This window comes from Lissotriton helveticus, chromosome 6, assembly GCF_964261635.1.
Source record: "Lissotriton helveticus chromosome 6, aLisHel1.1, whole genome shotgun sequence".
NCBI lineage: Eukaryota > Metazoa > Chordata > Amphibia > Caudata > Salamandridae > Lissotriton > Lissotriton helveticus.
The window spans coordinates 819,240,488-819,257,945 of NC_136067.1; the positions used below are offsets into that span (position 1 = coordinate 819,240,488).

The following is a 17,458-nucleotide window of genomic DNA, read 5'->3' on the forward strand; positions in this document are numbered from 1 at the left end:
ATGCAAGCAAGGCCCCCCCAACATCCCACAAACACCGCTCCCCCCACCTGCACCTCCCAAACATGGAAGCACCTGTCACGGACAGATGGCGGCCAAGCTCCCAACAGGGGAGCATACGCCTCATCCTCCAATGGATCCCCCAGTAACAACCCATAAGAACTAGGCCGTCACTCCCACCCTCCCATACTGAACAGGACGGGCTCCCAGCCTAAATCATCATTGCACCTGGGCTTCCAGCCACAGCACATAGATTAGCCAATGTTCATGTCTCTCTGTCATCAAGGCACTTCTGGCTGCTGATCCTGTGTCGGGTCGGCCTGACCCGTGGCCGAACCTGAGTGCGAACTCCTGCCAGAACGCGATCCCCTGCCCCGCTGACGCTGACTCCGTAGACCCTCCCTGGCAAAGCCACTCGAGGAAGAGTCCGATTCTCCTTCCCTGGCGGTGTTAAGCCGAATTTTGACCGTCTCATCAGTCCACTGAAACACTTCTTCTGGGGTGTCAAAGAATAGTGTGCGGGATTTGTAGACAACCCGCAGCCGCGCTGGGTAGAGTAGCGCATACTGGAGCTTTAGACCGCGGAGACGTGCTTTGGCGGCGAGGAATGATTGGCGCTGCTGCTGCACGAGCCTCGTGTAGTCCGGGAAGATCATAATGGTGGCGTTGCCGTGCGTAAGCGTACCTTTGATTCTTGCCTGCCGCAGGATAGCATCCCGATCTGCATAGTTCAGGAATTTGGCTATGATCGGTCTCGGGCGCCCACCGACCGGGGGCTTCTGCACCAGTGCCCGATGGGCTCTCTCCACCACGAAGCATCTAGACAGGGCATCCACCGGGATCCAGCTCTCCAGCCATTGCGCTATGAAGGCCTCCGCGCCGGCTCCCTCGCACCCTTCCGGAAAGCCAACAAAGTGCAGGTTGTTGCGTCGGGCCCGTTCTACCGCATCCTCCACCCTCAGGACCAGGCCCTTCTGCACTTTCTCCATGTCTGCTACCTTCCGTTTAAGGGTGGACACATCGTCTTCTACTGCGGATATTCGAGTCTCCGCGCCTGTAATGCGCTCCACTGCATTCCTCAGGTCCTGCCGGAGGAGGGTAACATCAGCCCCGACCGCCCCTATCTTCGCGTCGAGCATATCCCTTGATTGCGTGATCGCGGCAAGCAACGCCGCATTGTCTGGGGCTGGCGCCGAGGGCCCGCCAGGTCCCACCGTCGCAGTGAACTTGTCAATGAGCCCCTGTTTACCCTGTCCCCCGCCGGCTCCTCCTCGTGTCATGGCTCACTGACAGCGTATTCAATCCGCACCGGGGCCCTCGCCCAGATTGACCCTCCGCACCGTCCCTCTGTCCGTACACCGCCTCGGGCTCTCTCTCCCACCGGGGCCCGACCTGACCCCCGAGTACCCAAATGGGGCGTGCGTCACTCACCACTGGCCTCCGCTGTCCAGCGACTCCAGGCAGGGCTGCACCAAGCACCTTTCCCTCCACCGGGGCTCTCCACCGCCGCCGCGATGGGTGCGTGGTTCAAGATAGCGGCCCACGTCGTCAGCCCCACCAGGGCTCAGCCTGCTCCACAATGAGGGTCTCTCCTGTCTTGCGCCGGCCGGAGCCGCCCGTTCTGGGCCTGTTAGAGGGTCGGCAGTTCTCACCAACTCAGCCGATTGTCCCCAGCCTTCCGCCCTGAGTCTCTGGCCATGCGCCCCCAGCGCTCCCCCACCAATTGTCTGGTCGTGTGCCCCCGCAGCAGTCCAGGGCAAGGGAGGCAATGAGGCACAGGAGGGTCTCGGGCCACCCGAGCCCCCGGGTGCCAGGTCTCTCCTACCTCGGCGTCAGCGAGCCCATCCAGGCCGGGCAGCGCCAAAATTGAGGTCGCGGCTTCGCAGGCCCCACCGAGCTCCCCCGTGCCAGCTGCACCTCCCAAGGGGGTCGTCTGCGCAGGGGCCACCACAGGAGCACCCTTGGCGGAGATCGGCGCCCAGCTCCAGGCACCGGCGCCGCCCTCCTCTCCACTACAGCGGCGGCAGCAGACACGCCCGGACCCAGCAGCCCCAAAATCGAGGCCCCGGCTGCCTGGGCCTCAACGGACCCTGTAGGATCTCGCCACACCACCGGGCCGTCGCTCCGTCACCCGGGCAGCTGCAGGGCTGGAAACGCCACCGAGTGCTGCTCAATGCGTCCGCCGCCGAATGCCAGGGCAGGAAACCCTCAGTGAAGCCCAGGGCCAGGATAATTTACGAGTTTTGTGTCAGGCTGGTCGGGGCTCAGGCTCTAGACGACCGCCATGTTTGCCGGCTTGGCCACGCCCCCAGATTACGGCATCTTTCTCGCTTTCAAATACATAGGATATCTGCCAGAGGGCCTGAAGTAAGTCTATGGTCCAATATTTACCAAACTTTATTTGTCTTTCCCTTCAACCTCTCTATTACATATCACATCTTAGCTGCTTCATAATAGCAACCCAGGTTTGGTGTACCCAGGTCTCCCTGCTCTGGCTTAGCTCGACAGATGTACTTATGCAATCACGTTTTTTTCCCTTCCCATCTAAAGCTATCCCAGACCTCTTGTTTGTTGAGAGTAAGTGGACTACTTTGGAATATATAGAGAATTTTGGGAGGATGGTAATTTTAAATGATGCAATTCTGTCTAGCTAGGAGAAAGGTGTGTGATTACTTAAATTACTTCAGACATTTTTTGCCTAGTATTGATGTTTTATTGTGGCGCAATTCATCCGTGAACATAAGATTTTCATATATGTGTTGTGTACCTTTTATGCTCATTATGCTGGTTGAAGTACTTCTTATTTTGATCTCATTTGTCAAGGAACAACAAATATGCAGTTATTGAAAGTGGTAAATAACTTACAGTGGCCAAATTTTCTTTCAATGTGTTGTCATCTTTAGTGGCACCAAATTTCTTCTTTAAGTCAATAATGTTGTCCAAACTCTCTTTCCGCACATCACTGATGAGCTCACACACCTGCTTGTGCATGTTGATGTGATATTCATCCAATCTTGACTGAAAAAAACAAAAAGTACCACTGAATACTTAATACATGAGAACTACAATTCTAATGAACAGTGTGGGAATATAATTAATTATATGAATTTGATTACTAAAACTAAACGCAATTCTGGCTTTCTGCAGTGATCTTAATTTTACATTTTGAAGCCAAATATACTGATTAATAACAAATAAAACTATTTATCAATATTTTCTTACCTGTTTTAAGCAAATATGTTCTAGGGATCCCAGAGAGAAGGCCATGTTAGATATATATCTCATAGAATTGTTATAAGAAATCACAATCACAGGTCACTGTGACCCCAGAACCAGGCAGCTCACCCGATTCTGAAGCCAAACAACTGACATTTCAAGACAGGATGCCCTTAGAAGTGGAAGAGCCCTGCAGAGGATTACAAAAGAGCTCGCATGTTGCCCTTAGACATAACCAAACTCTGCAAATTTGATCCAGAATTTGAAAACAAAACAGGTCATAGAGGTACTCAAAATATGACTTGTTACCGTTGCCTCACATCCTCATCTTGAGGTAAAGGAATATAACAGTTTATGTTTGAGGATCTACAGAGCAAATGAAAGGTTGGATGGGTGGGAAAGCCTAGGTTGAGGCTGCTGTTGTCCAAGGAGTGAGATAAGGATATGGATAACACAACAAAAGAAGGACCCAGGCCAAGCAGGAAAAATACAAAAAGTGGAATTTACACAGGACTTGCAGAAAGACCAAAGTCTTTTTGCTCTTGCAGGCTGCTGTGGCAGCACAAGCTAGTGAGTGAGCACCGAGTGGTTAGAATGATGCCTGGAGAACCCTTCACCTTGGCACAATGCAGGATTCACACATTTCTTACTTATTACAGAATCAATTTCCTCATACGGCCTTTAGTGAATAAGATGATAGAATTAGAGAACAACCGACTGAAAAGAGAGAAACATGAGTTAATTTATCTATGCAAGAAGAAAGGGTACGTACCTTCAACCAGCTATTTCATGCATAGTACCTGGACTGCTAGGAATTCAGCACCTACAAAATGTAAGTGGCTACTCCTGCTGCAAACCTGGTCACATCCTCCTATCGCTTGGCGAGATATATTTCACATGTTACTAAGGACTTTTGTTCCCCTTTATGAAATGAACAGTTGTTATGATCTCTATGCTGCAAATGGATTAGAAGAGATGGTTCAAATCTGTGATACCAAAATACACATAGTTCTTAGTTCCCTTCACTTTTTGGACATTTTACAAAATTTCTGTCAACATTTTGAGGCAGAGCAAGAGTGTGTAGACACATCAAAATGAAAGGGAGAAGGCACAGCTGCATTGCTATCTTTTAACACAGACTAGAAACACCACAGGAGCTGACTGAGGCACCCATTATTTTAACAGCAGCTCAGCTGATTGCAGGTTGGCTGTGCAGTGGACAGCGGCAAAGTAAGTCCTTGCAGGGATGTTGCAGGTTGCTCAGCCACCAAGTGACTCATAGCCCCCTACAGCAAGCACCTTTGTGAGGTTTGGTACAAACATACAAAAGAGGGAGTTAAGGGAAAGCTGTATGAGTAAATAGGAACTATGGTATCCGACATGGAAAGGCTAATAATATATGTGCAGGGAAGACAAGTGTGAGGGAAACAGAAACACTGACATTAGGAATTGCAAAGCTGAATTGAGAATGTGCCACGGGGGAGAGAGGAACAAAGAGGAGGGGGGGGGGGTGTCAGAGGTGAGCCTACGCTTTTCAATTAACGTTCAAGAATGTTGAAAATAAACACAGAGAGTTCAGTTCAATGTACTTTTCTCAATATGTTTTAGGCACTGCTTCATCAAACAGTAATCTGATTTTACTTTTCATTTCCCAGTAGAAATTTAAAAACATTTCTGAAGATTTTCACTAACATTTCTGCAGATCTGGGCTATTAGTAGTCTTTGGTATGGTTGACTAGGCAATAAATTGTTTTCATTTAAAGGGTGGATTTATTTTCAGTCTTCTATGACATGCAACTGAGACTCAGTACTCATACATACAACCTTCTGAAAAGACTGTGAGCTGCCAGGCAACTGAAGTCACTGCACATACAGACAACCATAAAATGAGGCAAAATCTATATTGATATTGAATAGTTTTATACAGCGCGCAAATGTACAAGGGCGTCTTGGTGGTGGTATCAGCCAGAAAACATAGACACTGAAGCAGGAGCTTATATAAGAGGATATCGTTGGGAGAGAGTAAAACAGCAAAGTCTTAAGGTAGTTCCTGAAACGGAACAGGTTAGCTTGAACTCTAAGATGTGCCGAAAGATTTTTCAAAAGGTGGCATTTGATGTAGACAAAACGTTTGACATTTTCTTAACTTTTGGAACATTAATGGTTCTTGAGGTGACAGAGGGCAGGGTTCTCCTGGGAGAGTACCAGAAGAAGCTGCTCTTAAGATCGTCAGGACCTCTGCCATGCAGAGCCTTGTGTGCTGAACAGAGTGCCCTGAAAGCGATTCTATTCTTGACAGGAAGCCAATGAAGCTCCACCAGAACCTTTGAAACCGACTCAAACTTGGGGACCCCGTCCTAAGGAGACGAGCTGCAGCATTCTGCAGAGTTTGAGGTCCCTTTAACGCTCTTTGATGAATGCCTAAATATAAGGCATTACAGTAGTCCAGCCTGGCCAGGACCGAAGCTGTAACCACTGATTTCTTTAATTCATATGGTAAGAAGTGGATAACTTTTCTTAAGGTGATTAGTAGGAAACAACATGATTAGGTGAGTTTATTTATCTGGGCATTAAAAGAAAGATTAGAATAAAAAATCACCCCCAAATTCCTAACTGAGGATATTTGAGTAGGAGGGAAGCTCAAAGTCTGAGGCCAGCATAATTGGTCCCAAAAGGCGGTGTCCCTGCCAAAAAGAAGAACTGAACTTGAGCTTGTTTTTATTCATCCACACAATCACTGCGCCCATACAGATGTTAAAGCTGTGAGCATTTTCAGTTACATTGCTAGACATTGACACGACAATTTGAGAGTTATCCACGTATGCAACTGCGTAAATGCCAAATGTACAGATTAGAATGGTCGGGGGGCCCACATATATATTAAGAAGCGCGGGGCACAGTGATGAACCCTGAGGGACGACACATGGCAACGTGAAGGGTTTAGACACAAAATCCCCAGGGCAACTGATTGCTCACTGTCGGAGAGAAAGGAGCATAGAAGAATTAAAGCTGAGCCTCTGAGTCAAAGGCTGCAGATAGGTACAACACAATCATTGTAGCCTTTCCCCCGTTATCCAGGATGCTCCTCAGCTCTTCAGCTGCCCCTACCAGAGCCGACTCAGTCCTATGGTATGCCCTAAAGCCAAATTGTGCAACATTCTGCACCTCATTTGCCTCCAAAAAGTCAGAAAGTGCAGTGTTCATGTGTTTCTCAAGTATTTTTGCCAAAATAGGGAGGCAAGATATGGGCAAATAGTTCTTTCCCTCACTTGGGACCAGAGTAGGCTTTTTAAAAAACGGAAGGATAGAGGCCTTTTTCCATTCAAGAGGAAAGTGGTCTGAATTAATATGGGTATTCAGAAGTATAGTTAAAGGTGGACCTACCGTCCCAGCTATGCTTTGTACAATTTTAGCTGATTTGGTTTGTCTAATGAGATCTGCTACTCCTTCTGTGGTGAGAGAGGAGAAATTGCCAAAAATGACTCTATAGGGAACTCTCCCACTAGCTTTCAAGGCCTGACTTGTGGCCCGGATACAGGAGCTCACTTTTCGGAGTATTTCCTCAACTTTTTTTCTAAATAAATCTGCTACATTATCACAGAGTTTTGGTCAGGAGCCGGAGTGGGGAGGGAAGGCAGGGGAAAAAATGGTTGGATGAGGGGCCTAGCTGACAGGCATTTTACCAACCCTGGGTCACTACCCAGCTGACGCTAGCGAAGTGGATCCCCAAGAAGGGAAGTTCTTCTCTCGTATGTATTAAATTGCTTGGAATAACAGATTTATCTGAAACAATAACAAAGCACTAAGAACTGCCATTAACAAGCTCGAAAGCCTTGAGAAAGCCCTGGTCTACATGACCATGTAAGGGCGAAACATGTGTCGGCTGCTGAAATGTTTCAAATTGAATCCTGTAACACCTTGGAAAAATCATGAAAACTCCAAACCAAGGAATCAAAGCAAAATCAAAAATCATCATCAGAAATTTTGAAACATTTTTTATTTACTAATATATGACGATGAGAAGGATGCACTCACACATTCTGAACTACTTACAATTGAGGCATAACTAGGTCCAAAACCTCGAGATACCATCCTCCCAACAAAAGAAAAACGGCAATACTACCCGGGAAGAGAATCTTTGGACCTTTTTTTTCCAATAGAACATTATCACAGCGTGATTGGCTAGAGGGTAGTATTCAGCTGCTAGTTGGGCTAGAGAGGACCGGTTGTCTATCACAATAACTGGAACAATGTTAAACTGTTCTCTCGTAGAATTACAGGTGGAGTGAATTTTCTCTGAGAAAAACGTAGTTTTTTCATTTATAATCAATTTCCTATATACTTAAACAACTAGAGGGCTTATTAAAATTTTGGCGGCACATCTGTTGGTCCACCAGGACAGGGAAGGGATTTACTCCACTACCCTTGAGGAAAACTGACCACCATAGAGGTCTCTGAAAGGCAGGAGCTCTTTCCACTTTCAGAGTTACCACCATCACAGCTCCTCTGATGGTTTTCTTTACTAAAAAAAGAATGAAAGAACTGGCAGTTTGTTGGGCAGTGTTCTTGTCACAATTTTGATGGTGAACCCTGTCTATCAAACTCTGAAATAGCCCTATATTCATTAGGTTTGCTCCTGAAAGATTTATTTCACAGCAGTTGAAAATTGTTCTATTATTTCTTTCTAGAAAATAGACATCATTTAGGGCTCCTATTTGAATACGTCCTGGTTCATTGTTTCCTGTGTGTTTCACATGGCTTTGGGTCTTAAACCTTTGTGAATGTTAGTATTATAATATTGTGGGCAGTCAATAGCAGGTGGGCTCATCTTCACATCATTCCATTAGGGAAATTTTTGTGTTTTATAATATTCCTAAACAACAGTTGAGGGGTGACAGTTGGAGATTGATGTTTACTTAAAAGTTGCTGACCTCAGGGGCTTACCAAGTCCAAGCTCATTATTTGCATCTGTGGCATTTTTAGGAGTCATGGGTTTATGGAGAGAAAACAAAAAAAGTAGATAGGATTTTAGGTTGAACTGTGAGTTTTTAACTGAGTTGGCTGAGCTTGCTTCCAGTGTTAGGTGTTTGAACTGTGGGCAGTGGAGTTTGTCTGAGCAGTCTTCTTTGAGAGACTTGCTTGTTAATTTTGAAGATTCTTTCAGCTCTTGATACAATGACCGTGCTGAATCGGTTGTACAAGTGCTTGGGACTGGGCCTCCTATATTCTCAATGGATCGTCTTTGTATTCTATGAAGCTAGGTGTGTCTGGTGTAAAGGAAACAACACTAATCTTCTTGAAGAGATTCTTCCTTTATTTCTACTTTTTTTGAGAGGTAGTTCAGTCTGTTGTTTGTTCTTTCCCAGGACAGAAGCAAAGAAGACGACTGAAGAAGGTTGAAATAAGAAAAAGGAGCAGTGAATGGAAAAAACAGCTCCTGTTTTGATGGGATTGATGGGATTCATTGTAGGGAGGGAGACGACACCCAAGGCTGGATAGAAGAGAGAGCACAAGAAATGGCGTCACTGATGGATGAGTTGTAAGTTGGAACAGAGACATTTCTCTGTTTCAAATACTATCATTTAAATGCTGACAAGTCTCAGGACTATGCAACAGTAGAGAAGTTGTGTAGAGAGTTAAAAAAAAGAGGCCAAAATAAAGAACCCTTCATCAATAAGAGAAGAGATGAACAATTAAATTGTTGGCAATGCCAGGATGCAGGAGAAGAGCAGCCAGAAAAAAAGGAGAGCGCCAGCAGAGTGTTGAGCCAACATACCAAAAGTGCAGGGAATACAAACAATTATCAGGTGACCCACCCTGGCAAAGATGAAGTAAGATTTAGAAAAAGTAGGAGAAAAAACAGCTTAGCAATATGGATAGAAGTTGGGCAGTTGATCACAGACCGAAGGGCTGTTGTTGGCAGTGAATGCCGCACTGAGCCTGGAGTAGACTTAGGAAAAAAGAGAATTATGATCAAGCTAGTCTGTGAGCTGGTTGATGATAGACTAAAAAGAAAAAAACAGACATAAAATAGAGGCTGAATTTGAATAATTCCTTTTAAAAATAAGTAGGGTGGTAAACAGAACATGACACTGGACTAAGAGTCTTGACAAGAAAGATGTGAGGAATGGGAATGAGAGGGAGGAATGGAGGGGAGAATCAGGCTTTGGGCAACAAAAGAAGGAAGCAAAGTCAGAAGCAACTAGAGTTTAAAGTGATACCAGATCAGGAGAACCAGTGAGAGAGATGCTTGTCTAGAAGTTAGAGAAGTGAGGGAGGATGTGGAGAGAGGGAGATGATGAGATTTTTTGGGTATTTCTGTTTGGCCTAATTAAGACTATTATCAGAGGTAGAATGGAGACAGGGAATAGTTTCAAAATCCGTCAGTAAATGAGTGGACTTGCATCTGTATTTTGACTTGCTCTAGGAAAAGTAGTGAAGGTAACAGAGGTGGCTGAGTCAAAAGATTAATGTGTACGGTGATGGTGTAATCCAGAGGAGTGCGAAGCATCAATTTGAGTTAAACAGCAAGGTGACAAAATATAAAAAAGTATGATGAAGTAAGAGTGGTCTGAAGGTGGAGGTTAAAGTGCCTAAGAAGTAAGGAAAGGGGTTTCTTTTGTCTCAAAAGGTTTGACTATGTCACTTCCACACTAAAAGAAGTACACTGGTTTTTGCGCATACTTTATGATATATGATATTTTTTTAAAACAGGGTCCCTATTTTAGAAAGTGAAATCTATAAAACACTGTGCCCAGGGATATCAATGCTCATCTTCCAAACTGCTCTTGAAGATCCCAAAATTAAATAACACAATCTGAATGGTGGGTCTTTTAAAGTCCCACTAGTAAAATTAGGGAACGATCTCTCTCAACCATTAACATAGGCACTGAGTGAATTCTAGTTTTACTAAGGTCTTAAAAGATAGTTTTATTCATAAGAACCATGTTAGAAAGGTGAGTAGGCGCACTTTATTTCTATAGACTCTTTAATCCATCCTTATTTGCATCACCAAGTGTCCCTTTTCAGGTATTTGTTCTGTGCTTTTAAAAGCAGCCATAACTAATGACAAATAAGGAGCCAAGTGAGGACAAAGAGTCAGGATCATTGCACAAGGAGCGAAGCAGCCCTGGTTGATGATAGATAATCAGAACGGAAAGAGCAATTGTTTCAGAAAAGAAGATAAAGCAATACTGAAAGGAGGTGTCGTTTGGGAGAGGAGGCATGACAGACAATCAGATATTGAAGACCTGCAATAGTACTAGCATGGTCAGGAGTAAGAGAGTAGTAGAAGCGAGATGGAGCAGGAGAGACTGATGTGGTGGGACTGAATAATGTGATCTGGGAGCCAGTGAAGCTTTAAGCAAGAATCTAAGGAAGTGTTCACGTATCAGATACTGAGTGGGTGCTCCAAGGAGGAAATGAGACTGGAAGGAGGATGGTGGCAGAAGGGAATAGGTGAAATCCTAGGCAATGCAGGTTCAGTTTTGTAGGTCGGAAAGGTGCTAAATGAAGTGAAATAAAATTTAAATCAGAGTGCACTCATCATGTTTCAGGCATGACAGTTTTGGAATAGTGGAACAGTGAGCAAAACGATTGATGGATAGGAATGATGTAGAGAATATTTATTAGAGGCTTGGATTATTTCAACCATTCCATCCATCACCTCTTTGTTTTTTCCAGTCTGGATGAATGTGAAAGGTGGCTACACCTGGCACGGTCCAAGATCAAGGCAGGGCTACACAGGTGATGATTTTACCTCACAAACACATGCCATGGAGTATGAAGATGACATTGTCCTGCCCGTTGCGCATGTATGTGCGGATGGTTGGGGCGCTAGGGTCAATGATGCCAGTCGAGCACTGCAAGAATTACAAAAGGATTAACAGTCATGAAGGTCAATAGGCCAAACCGCACATATGTTAACTCCAGGTACATGTCATAGCTCCTCACAAAAATACAAAATAAACAGTGAGCCCAACGAACAGAACTTCCCAGTGGGGGGGCGGAGCTTGCCACAGCCTAAGATGGCCATGCTTTAAGCGAGCTCTGTGCAGCCACAGTAACTATCCTGAATGTATCTGGCTTCCATACCCCCTCGCTTACTCCGGAGCTACAGCGGCAGATGATCGCATCACTGGTTGAGCCGGTTGGTACTCAGCAGGAAGCAATGCAGCAGTAATGAGTCGAAGCCTGGGATCACGTTTGGGGCACTGCCTGGATTTGGCACTTTCCCCACCTGGACGAGCTTGTGAGCGGCCGCCGGTGTGCAGCGCGGCCCTCTCCCTGACATCAGAGTAACTGCGGAATTGGTGGCCCCTTAGAGCGGTCCCCGTCGCCTGGAGTGACCTGCGGCGGGGAAAAAGGTACGGAGTGTAGCAACCCTGCAGTGGGGAGGGGCCTGCTGAGGCCATTGCTGCTGTGCTGCACGGCGGCCCCCCGGTGTGCGAGGTGGACTTCTTGGGGGCATAGAAACCTGGACTTTACCGCCCGGCTTACGCTCGACCCTGGAGGCATGTGAATTACCCTGCTCCTGTATTTGAATAGCGGAGACCCCACTAACCCGTGTCATGGGGGTAGAATGAGAAGACTCCGCCGGGAAGCATGCGGCTGCGCTGCCGCGCCTGAGGCTCTGACCCGGTACACCTTGGAGGTCGGGAGACAGCCTTGCGGCATGCGCTATCCCCCTGGGGCTGTTGGGAGCCTTGAGAGACTGTGAGCTGCGCTCCGTGGCTGGCAGCAGTGTGGCCTCTAACATCGTTGCAGGGGTTTGGGGGCTGGCCCATGCATGGACGATTGAATGCTTGGATCCTGCATTCAAGTGGTTGTCTCTCATTGCCTGACCCGGCTTTGAGTAGCGGATGAAACTCCCGTTGTTGGAATTCGTAGTGCCTTGCCCTTGCACCGGGAGTGGTGCAGCCCCCTGATCTCTGAGGAGCACAGGCCGGCTGTGCTGGGCTAGTCGTGGCTGCCAGTGGATTGGATTGCTGCCTTTCCTTGATATCTGCTTCTCGTGAGGCTGTGCGCCTGTGCTGTGCTGCTGGGGCACTGTGGTGTGCTGCCTCTCCCATTCTCTTGCCTATCGCATGCCAGGGGAATCGCGGTGCCTGTTCACCCACTTGTGGTCACTGGGGGAATGGTGGCATGTTCAGCCTGCCAGATCTGAGGAGTGGTACGACTGGTTGATATAGAGAGTGGGTCACACTATTTCTTGGACGATAATGGGCAAGGTAGACAAAACCCAATCGAAGTTGCATTTTGAGCAACGCAAGCCCCGATCTAGAGACACAGAGGGCGCCCCTTCCACAGATGACCATGAAGATCTGTCTGGGGAAGCTACAGGAGACCTGAAACAGATCCTTGCTGCAATGCAAAAAATCCTACAGAAAAGTCTCTCTACCATTGACAGCAAGATTGACACCCTTCATATCATATGAACAGAATGTCTGTACGCCTAAAACGTGTATGTGAGTCATTCAGATGCACGCTCTAATTTGCCTTATCCCCATACTATCGTTACATCACTCCAACTATGCTATCCCAAGGGACCACAATACCATAATTAGGTAGTTGTTACATGTCATACAGTGTATTCTTCATTTAGACACATACTTATTATGGACAAACACTGTATTTGTTGTCATGCAGTCACGCTGTTACTCTAACATGCAAGCTTGACGCGTAACCTTTCCCTGATAATACCGGCGCCTTTCGCTTCCACGGCTGCCACAGCGATTGCAGATTCGAACAGCTCCAGGTAAGCCAGCCCCGTAGCTTGGTTCTCCATTCATTGCTTTGACACACGATGGCGCCCTGGCCTCATTTTAGTTATACCCTACCGGAGGCATGGTACGAAGTATTTTGATTCCTGCCACGCCCGCTCGGGTTCGGCATAGCATGTTTGCCTTGGTCTTAATTTTCCTTTTAATCGCGCAGCTGTTTCTCCCGTGGTCCCGGGTTTGTTCTTTACGATCCTTGAGCCCGTGGGTGGTCAATCCTTTTTAAACTAATAAGATCACCACTCTTACCCAGTATGTAGCCGCACTTTGAGGTTTGTCTAAATACCAATTAATCGTCTGTTTTTAATGAGACTGTCACGACCTGTTGGTTATTTTGCGACGTGTTTAGACATCTTGATATAACTTTTGTTATATTATACAAGACAGTGGTCCCTACTAGTGGACAAAATAATGTGCAGAACCAATAATCATACACCTGATAAGTGTTATGTCTTTTGTCCAGCCGGACAAGGAATTTATTTTAGCATTATGGTTGGTAAAACAAGAAGTGTGAACAAGTTAATAACAAGTGGGCACAGCCGTGACCCACAACATTCAAGACAAAACAACTAAAAGAATGGCCAAAAGGGCAAAGCAAAAATCTGTCTGTGTACTGCGTACTTGTAGTCAGTGTTACAGACACGAATTCTTATAACCACACCATTGCATTTAACAATATTTCAATGTCATATTGCATAAGGGTTTTTTTAAACATTGACATATTGTTAAATGCAATGGTGTGGTTATAAGAATTCTGTCTCACTTGATGGTTAGACATTTGCTTTTTTGAGGTTTTGTTATATAGGTTAATCCTCGACTGGTTTTATGCTCTTCTTCAGATTAATTCTGGCTACATCCCTGGATTTATTCCGGCTCCCACCGACTATCCCAATGATTGAGATAAGACGGTCCAACTAAGAAGGACCACTGCATCGTCAATTACGCTTTGCTTACTTTCAGTTACATCATTAGTAAGTGCACCAGGGCTAATCGATAGCTTTTATTTATTTAATGAATCTGCCCTGGGTTAACGGTCACCCTTATCCTGTAGGTGACGTCTCCTTTCCACACACCGATAACTTTGGAAAGCCGTGGAGCCCCATCTTCTCCCAACAGCTGGACTGTGAGAGTTGCCCCTCCCCGCCGTTAGCACTCATGGTAAAGACAATTGACACTGCCCTTTCTTTAAACCTCTCCCCAAGCATGGTTTTTAATACCCCCTTTTCTCTCTCCAGGTGCCCACTTCTCCCTTCACATTACACTAGTCCTGATGAAGACCCCAACAGTAAGGGTACAAACACCTACAGACAAGGGGTCGAAACGTCGACTTTATATCACCCTGCCAACATCGGTTCAACAGTGATTTGTTAACTGTGCCGTTATGTGTGTTGAATGGCATTATGTGTCTTATGTTTAGAAGTTACCCACTTGGTATATAAGCATTTCTATACAAGAATTAGCTGTCATTTTTTGTCACTATTTCCCAAATTATCCCACCCATCACTAACTACCTTGCACCTTCCCCCTCCCCGGACACCGCTTATGTGAATAATTATGAATGTTTCTCATGCAGAGTTATATTTGTAAATAAGCATTTTTCTCCAATGTGATTAAATAACATTGGTTGCAATTAATTTTCTTTCTTGTCTCTTTGAAGTTTTGCTAAAGTATTGTGATCCTATTTTTTTCCCTTATGTTTAATTCATACCTGTATTACACTGGGATCCTCCTTTTGCATACCAATTAGTACCCAGATCCCAGTGATTCCGGGTTTACCCTTTTCTTGTAACTATGAATGCCTAGATAAGCATGACAAGCGCATCAACATGACCGAAAGAAGAGTCACTGAAGTAGAGGAGGTGCAGACGGAGGTCAGTAATGCGCAATAACAATTTGACAAAATGTTGGCTGCCCTGCAGGAGAAGGCTGAGGACTTGGAGGCGCGGTCTAGGAGGAGTAACCTACGCATCATGGGGCTGCCGGAAACGACTTCTACTGGCAACTTGGAATTATTCGTTGAAAAGCTGCTGCTCACGTTCTTGGGCCGCAAGATATTCTCCCAAATCTTCGTTGTGGAGCGGGCGCATAAGTCCCTGGGCCCTTGGCCTGCACCGGGAGCACCACCACGGCCGGGTATCGCCAAGCTCCTCAATTACAGGGATAGAGACGCTGCCCTGAAACAAGCAAGAGCTAAAGGTGCACTCCACTACGAGGGCTCCACGTCTTCCTCTTTCCAGATTTTGTGGCGAAAGTTCAAGAAGCTAGACGCCAATTTGCTCCTTTGAAACAGCGGCTGCGAGATCAAAATATAGACTACGCTATGCTATACCCTGCCAGGCTGAGGCTCAACCTCAATGGCCACTCCAAGATTTTTCTTGACCCGAAATCTCTTCTAAAACCTACGGAAGTGGTCAGGACTGAACAAGGTTAGGAGTGGCGGCTGGCGGGGCTGCAGGTGATGAGGATTAATGTGGCCCGTTGCGCCCCTCTGGTGCATGCCTTATTGCTTGGGTTGATCCTCTCCTGTCCAGATGTATTCTTGCCTCCTTTGCTACCCACGGTCTGAAACTACGGTCCTGGGTGATGGCTCCTATTCTATGTAATTTAGGCCCCGGCGTACTGCAAGTATTGTTTTGCATTTTTCTGTTGCTCAACTGTGCTGGGCCCTGCCTTCATATTTGCTTTAACTACTGTACAAGGGCTGCTCTGTGTGTTGGCCGAGGGAGGCTGGACTCCTGGGGCCGTCTGGCTGATATGGTTCCTGTTCACACTGGAAGCATTTGAATATTGTTTAATGGTTGCACGGTGTTTTATACACTGCAATTTTTCACTTTGTCCTTTATAGTGTAGAGGGTAATATCCACCCCCGCATGTTACTCACTTTCTAAATTCTGCAGGAAATGGGTTTTAGTAGGGAGGAGGAGGGCTGGAGGATCTCGTCAATGCTCAGTTGGGGATTTCATGGCGTGGGTGGGGTTTGTTGAGTCTTGTTCTTTTTTGGGCTGTTATGTTTTCGACGCAGTATATGCATGGTACCTTCAAAGGGCAGCACAAGTGTTTCTGTTCACAACAGTGAATCGATGGTCTTTCTCTCCCTTTCTGGGGCGGGAGGGCTTAAGCTGTTACAGGTGATGGTTTGAAATTATTGACTTGGAATATCAGGGGTCTCAATGAATTCCGGAAAACCAGAAAGGTGATTGCTTACCTCAACCGACATAATATTGATGTCGAGCTCTTGCGAGAGACTCACCTGCCTATTGACTTGCAGATGCTTACTCATAGACGTCTGCATGGCGCCTTTCACGCTGCTGGGTTTTCTACCCCGTGGGGTGTTGACATAGGTCAATGTAAGGGTGGCGAAACTCTGGAAGCCCTGGAAACTGACAGGGAGGGGCGGTTTGTTATTTCTAAGATCAAGGGAAGGGGGATGGAGTTCATAACTATCACCGTATATGGCCCGAACTTTGATAAGCCGCAATTCTACAGGGACGTGCTGACACACCTACGAGGCTGGGCATTCCTGCCACTGATTTGGGGAGGGGATTTTAACTGTGTCCTTAATCGGGAGCTAGATCGCTCCAGGGGACCGGTGCGAGGGCAGTCGGGTGCGGCCAGAACCGTTGAAGACGCTCTGATGGAGCTTAATATGATTGACATATAGCGTTTGAGAAATAGAGGTCCTGGGGATTCACACATTACTATAACCTGTATGCCAGGATAGATTACTGGTTTGTCTCTGCTCTTCTTTCTGCAGTTGTTTGTAGCTGCGACCTTCACCGCGCTCATATTCTGATCATTCCCCAATTCAGTTATGGCTGGAGACGCCGTCTAAGCGGCCAGCACCCTTTACATGGAGGTTCCGGCCTTACGCTTTGCTCGATCAGGTGTTCAGGGCGGAATTGGCACAAACCATTGAGGGTTTCTTTGACACTAATATTGGCTCTGTTCTGCTGTTCACCACCACATGGGAGGCTTTCAAACTATATATAAGAGGGATAGCCATGTCCAAACACTCCGGAGTACACCGGTCTATCAGGACTCAGCTGGCAACCTTGGAACAGAGACACACAACCCTTGAGCATGAGGTACAGGAGGGAGGCACTGAACGGGCGACAGCAGAACTACGGGGCACGTTGGCAGAGTATCACGAAATGGCAGATAGGTAGGTCAAGTTTCTTGGCAAATACGCTGTTGCTAAAACGTATGGCGAGGGGGGAGCGCCTGGGCAATTCTGAAGGGAGGGAGACAACTGGAGTCACAGAACTCCATGCTGCCACTGGCGAGCTCCTGCAGGATCCTGAAGCCATCGCTGATAGGTTTAGGAATTATGATTCGATTTATATCAATCCCGTCGACCGAGTGAAGGGGAAGGTGCAATAGAGTATCTGGAATACATCAAGCTTCCTTGGCTGGAAGATGGGCACAGGGAATTCCTGATGAGACCATTCGAGGCCTGGGAAATCCAT

General features: G+C 46.5%; 1 protein-coding gene across 1 annotated transcript in view; it reads right to left on the bottom strand.

Annotated features, from left to right (window-relative positions):
- LOC144762518 (uncharacterized) overlaps positions 1-17,458 on the bottom strand; it is a 709,614-nt gene that overhangs the window by 242,729 nt on the left and 449,427 nt on the right. Inside the window, exon 35 of the mRNA XM_078647742.1 lies at positions 2,863-3,015. Within this exon, the coding sequence (XP_078503868.1) occupies positions 2,863-3,015 (153 nt within the window). The remainder of the gene's footprint in view (positions 1-2,862; positions 3,016-17,458) is intronic.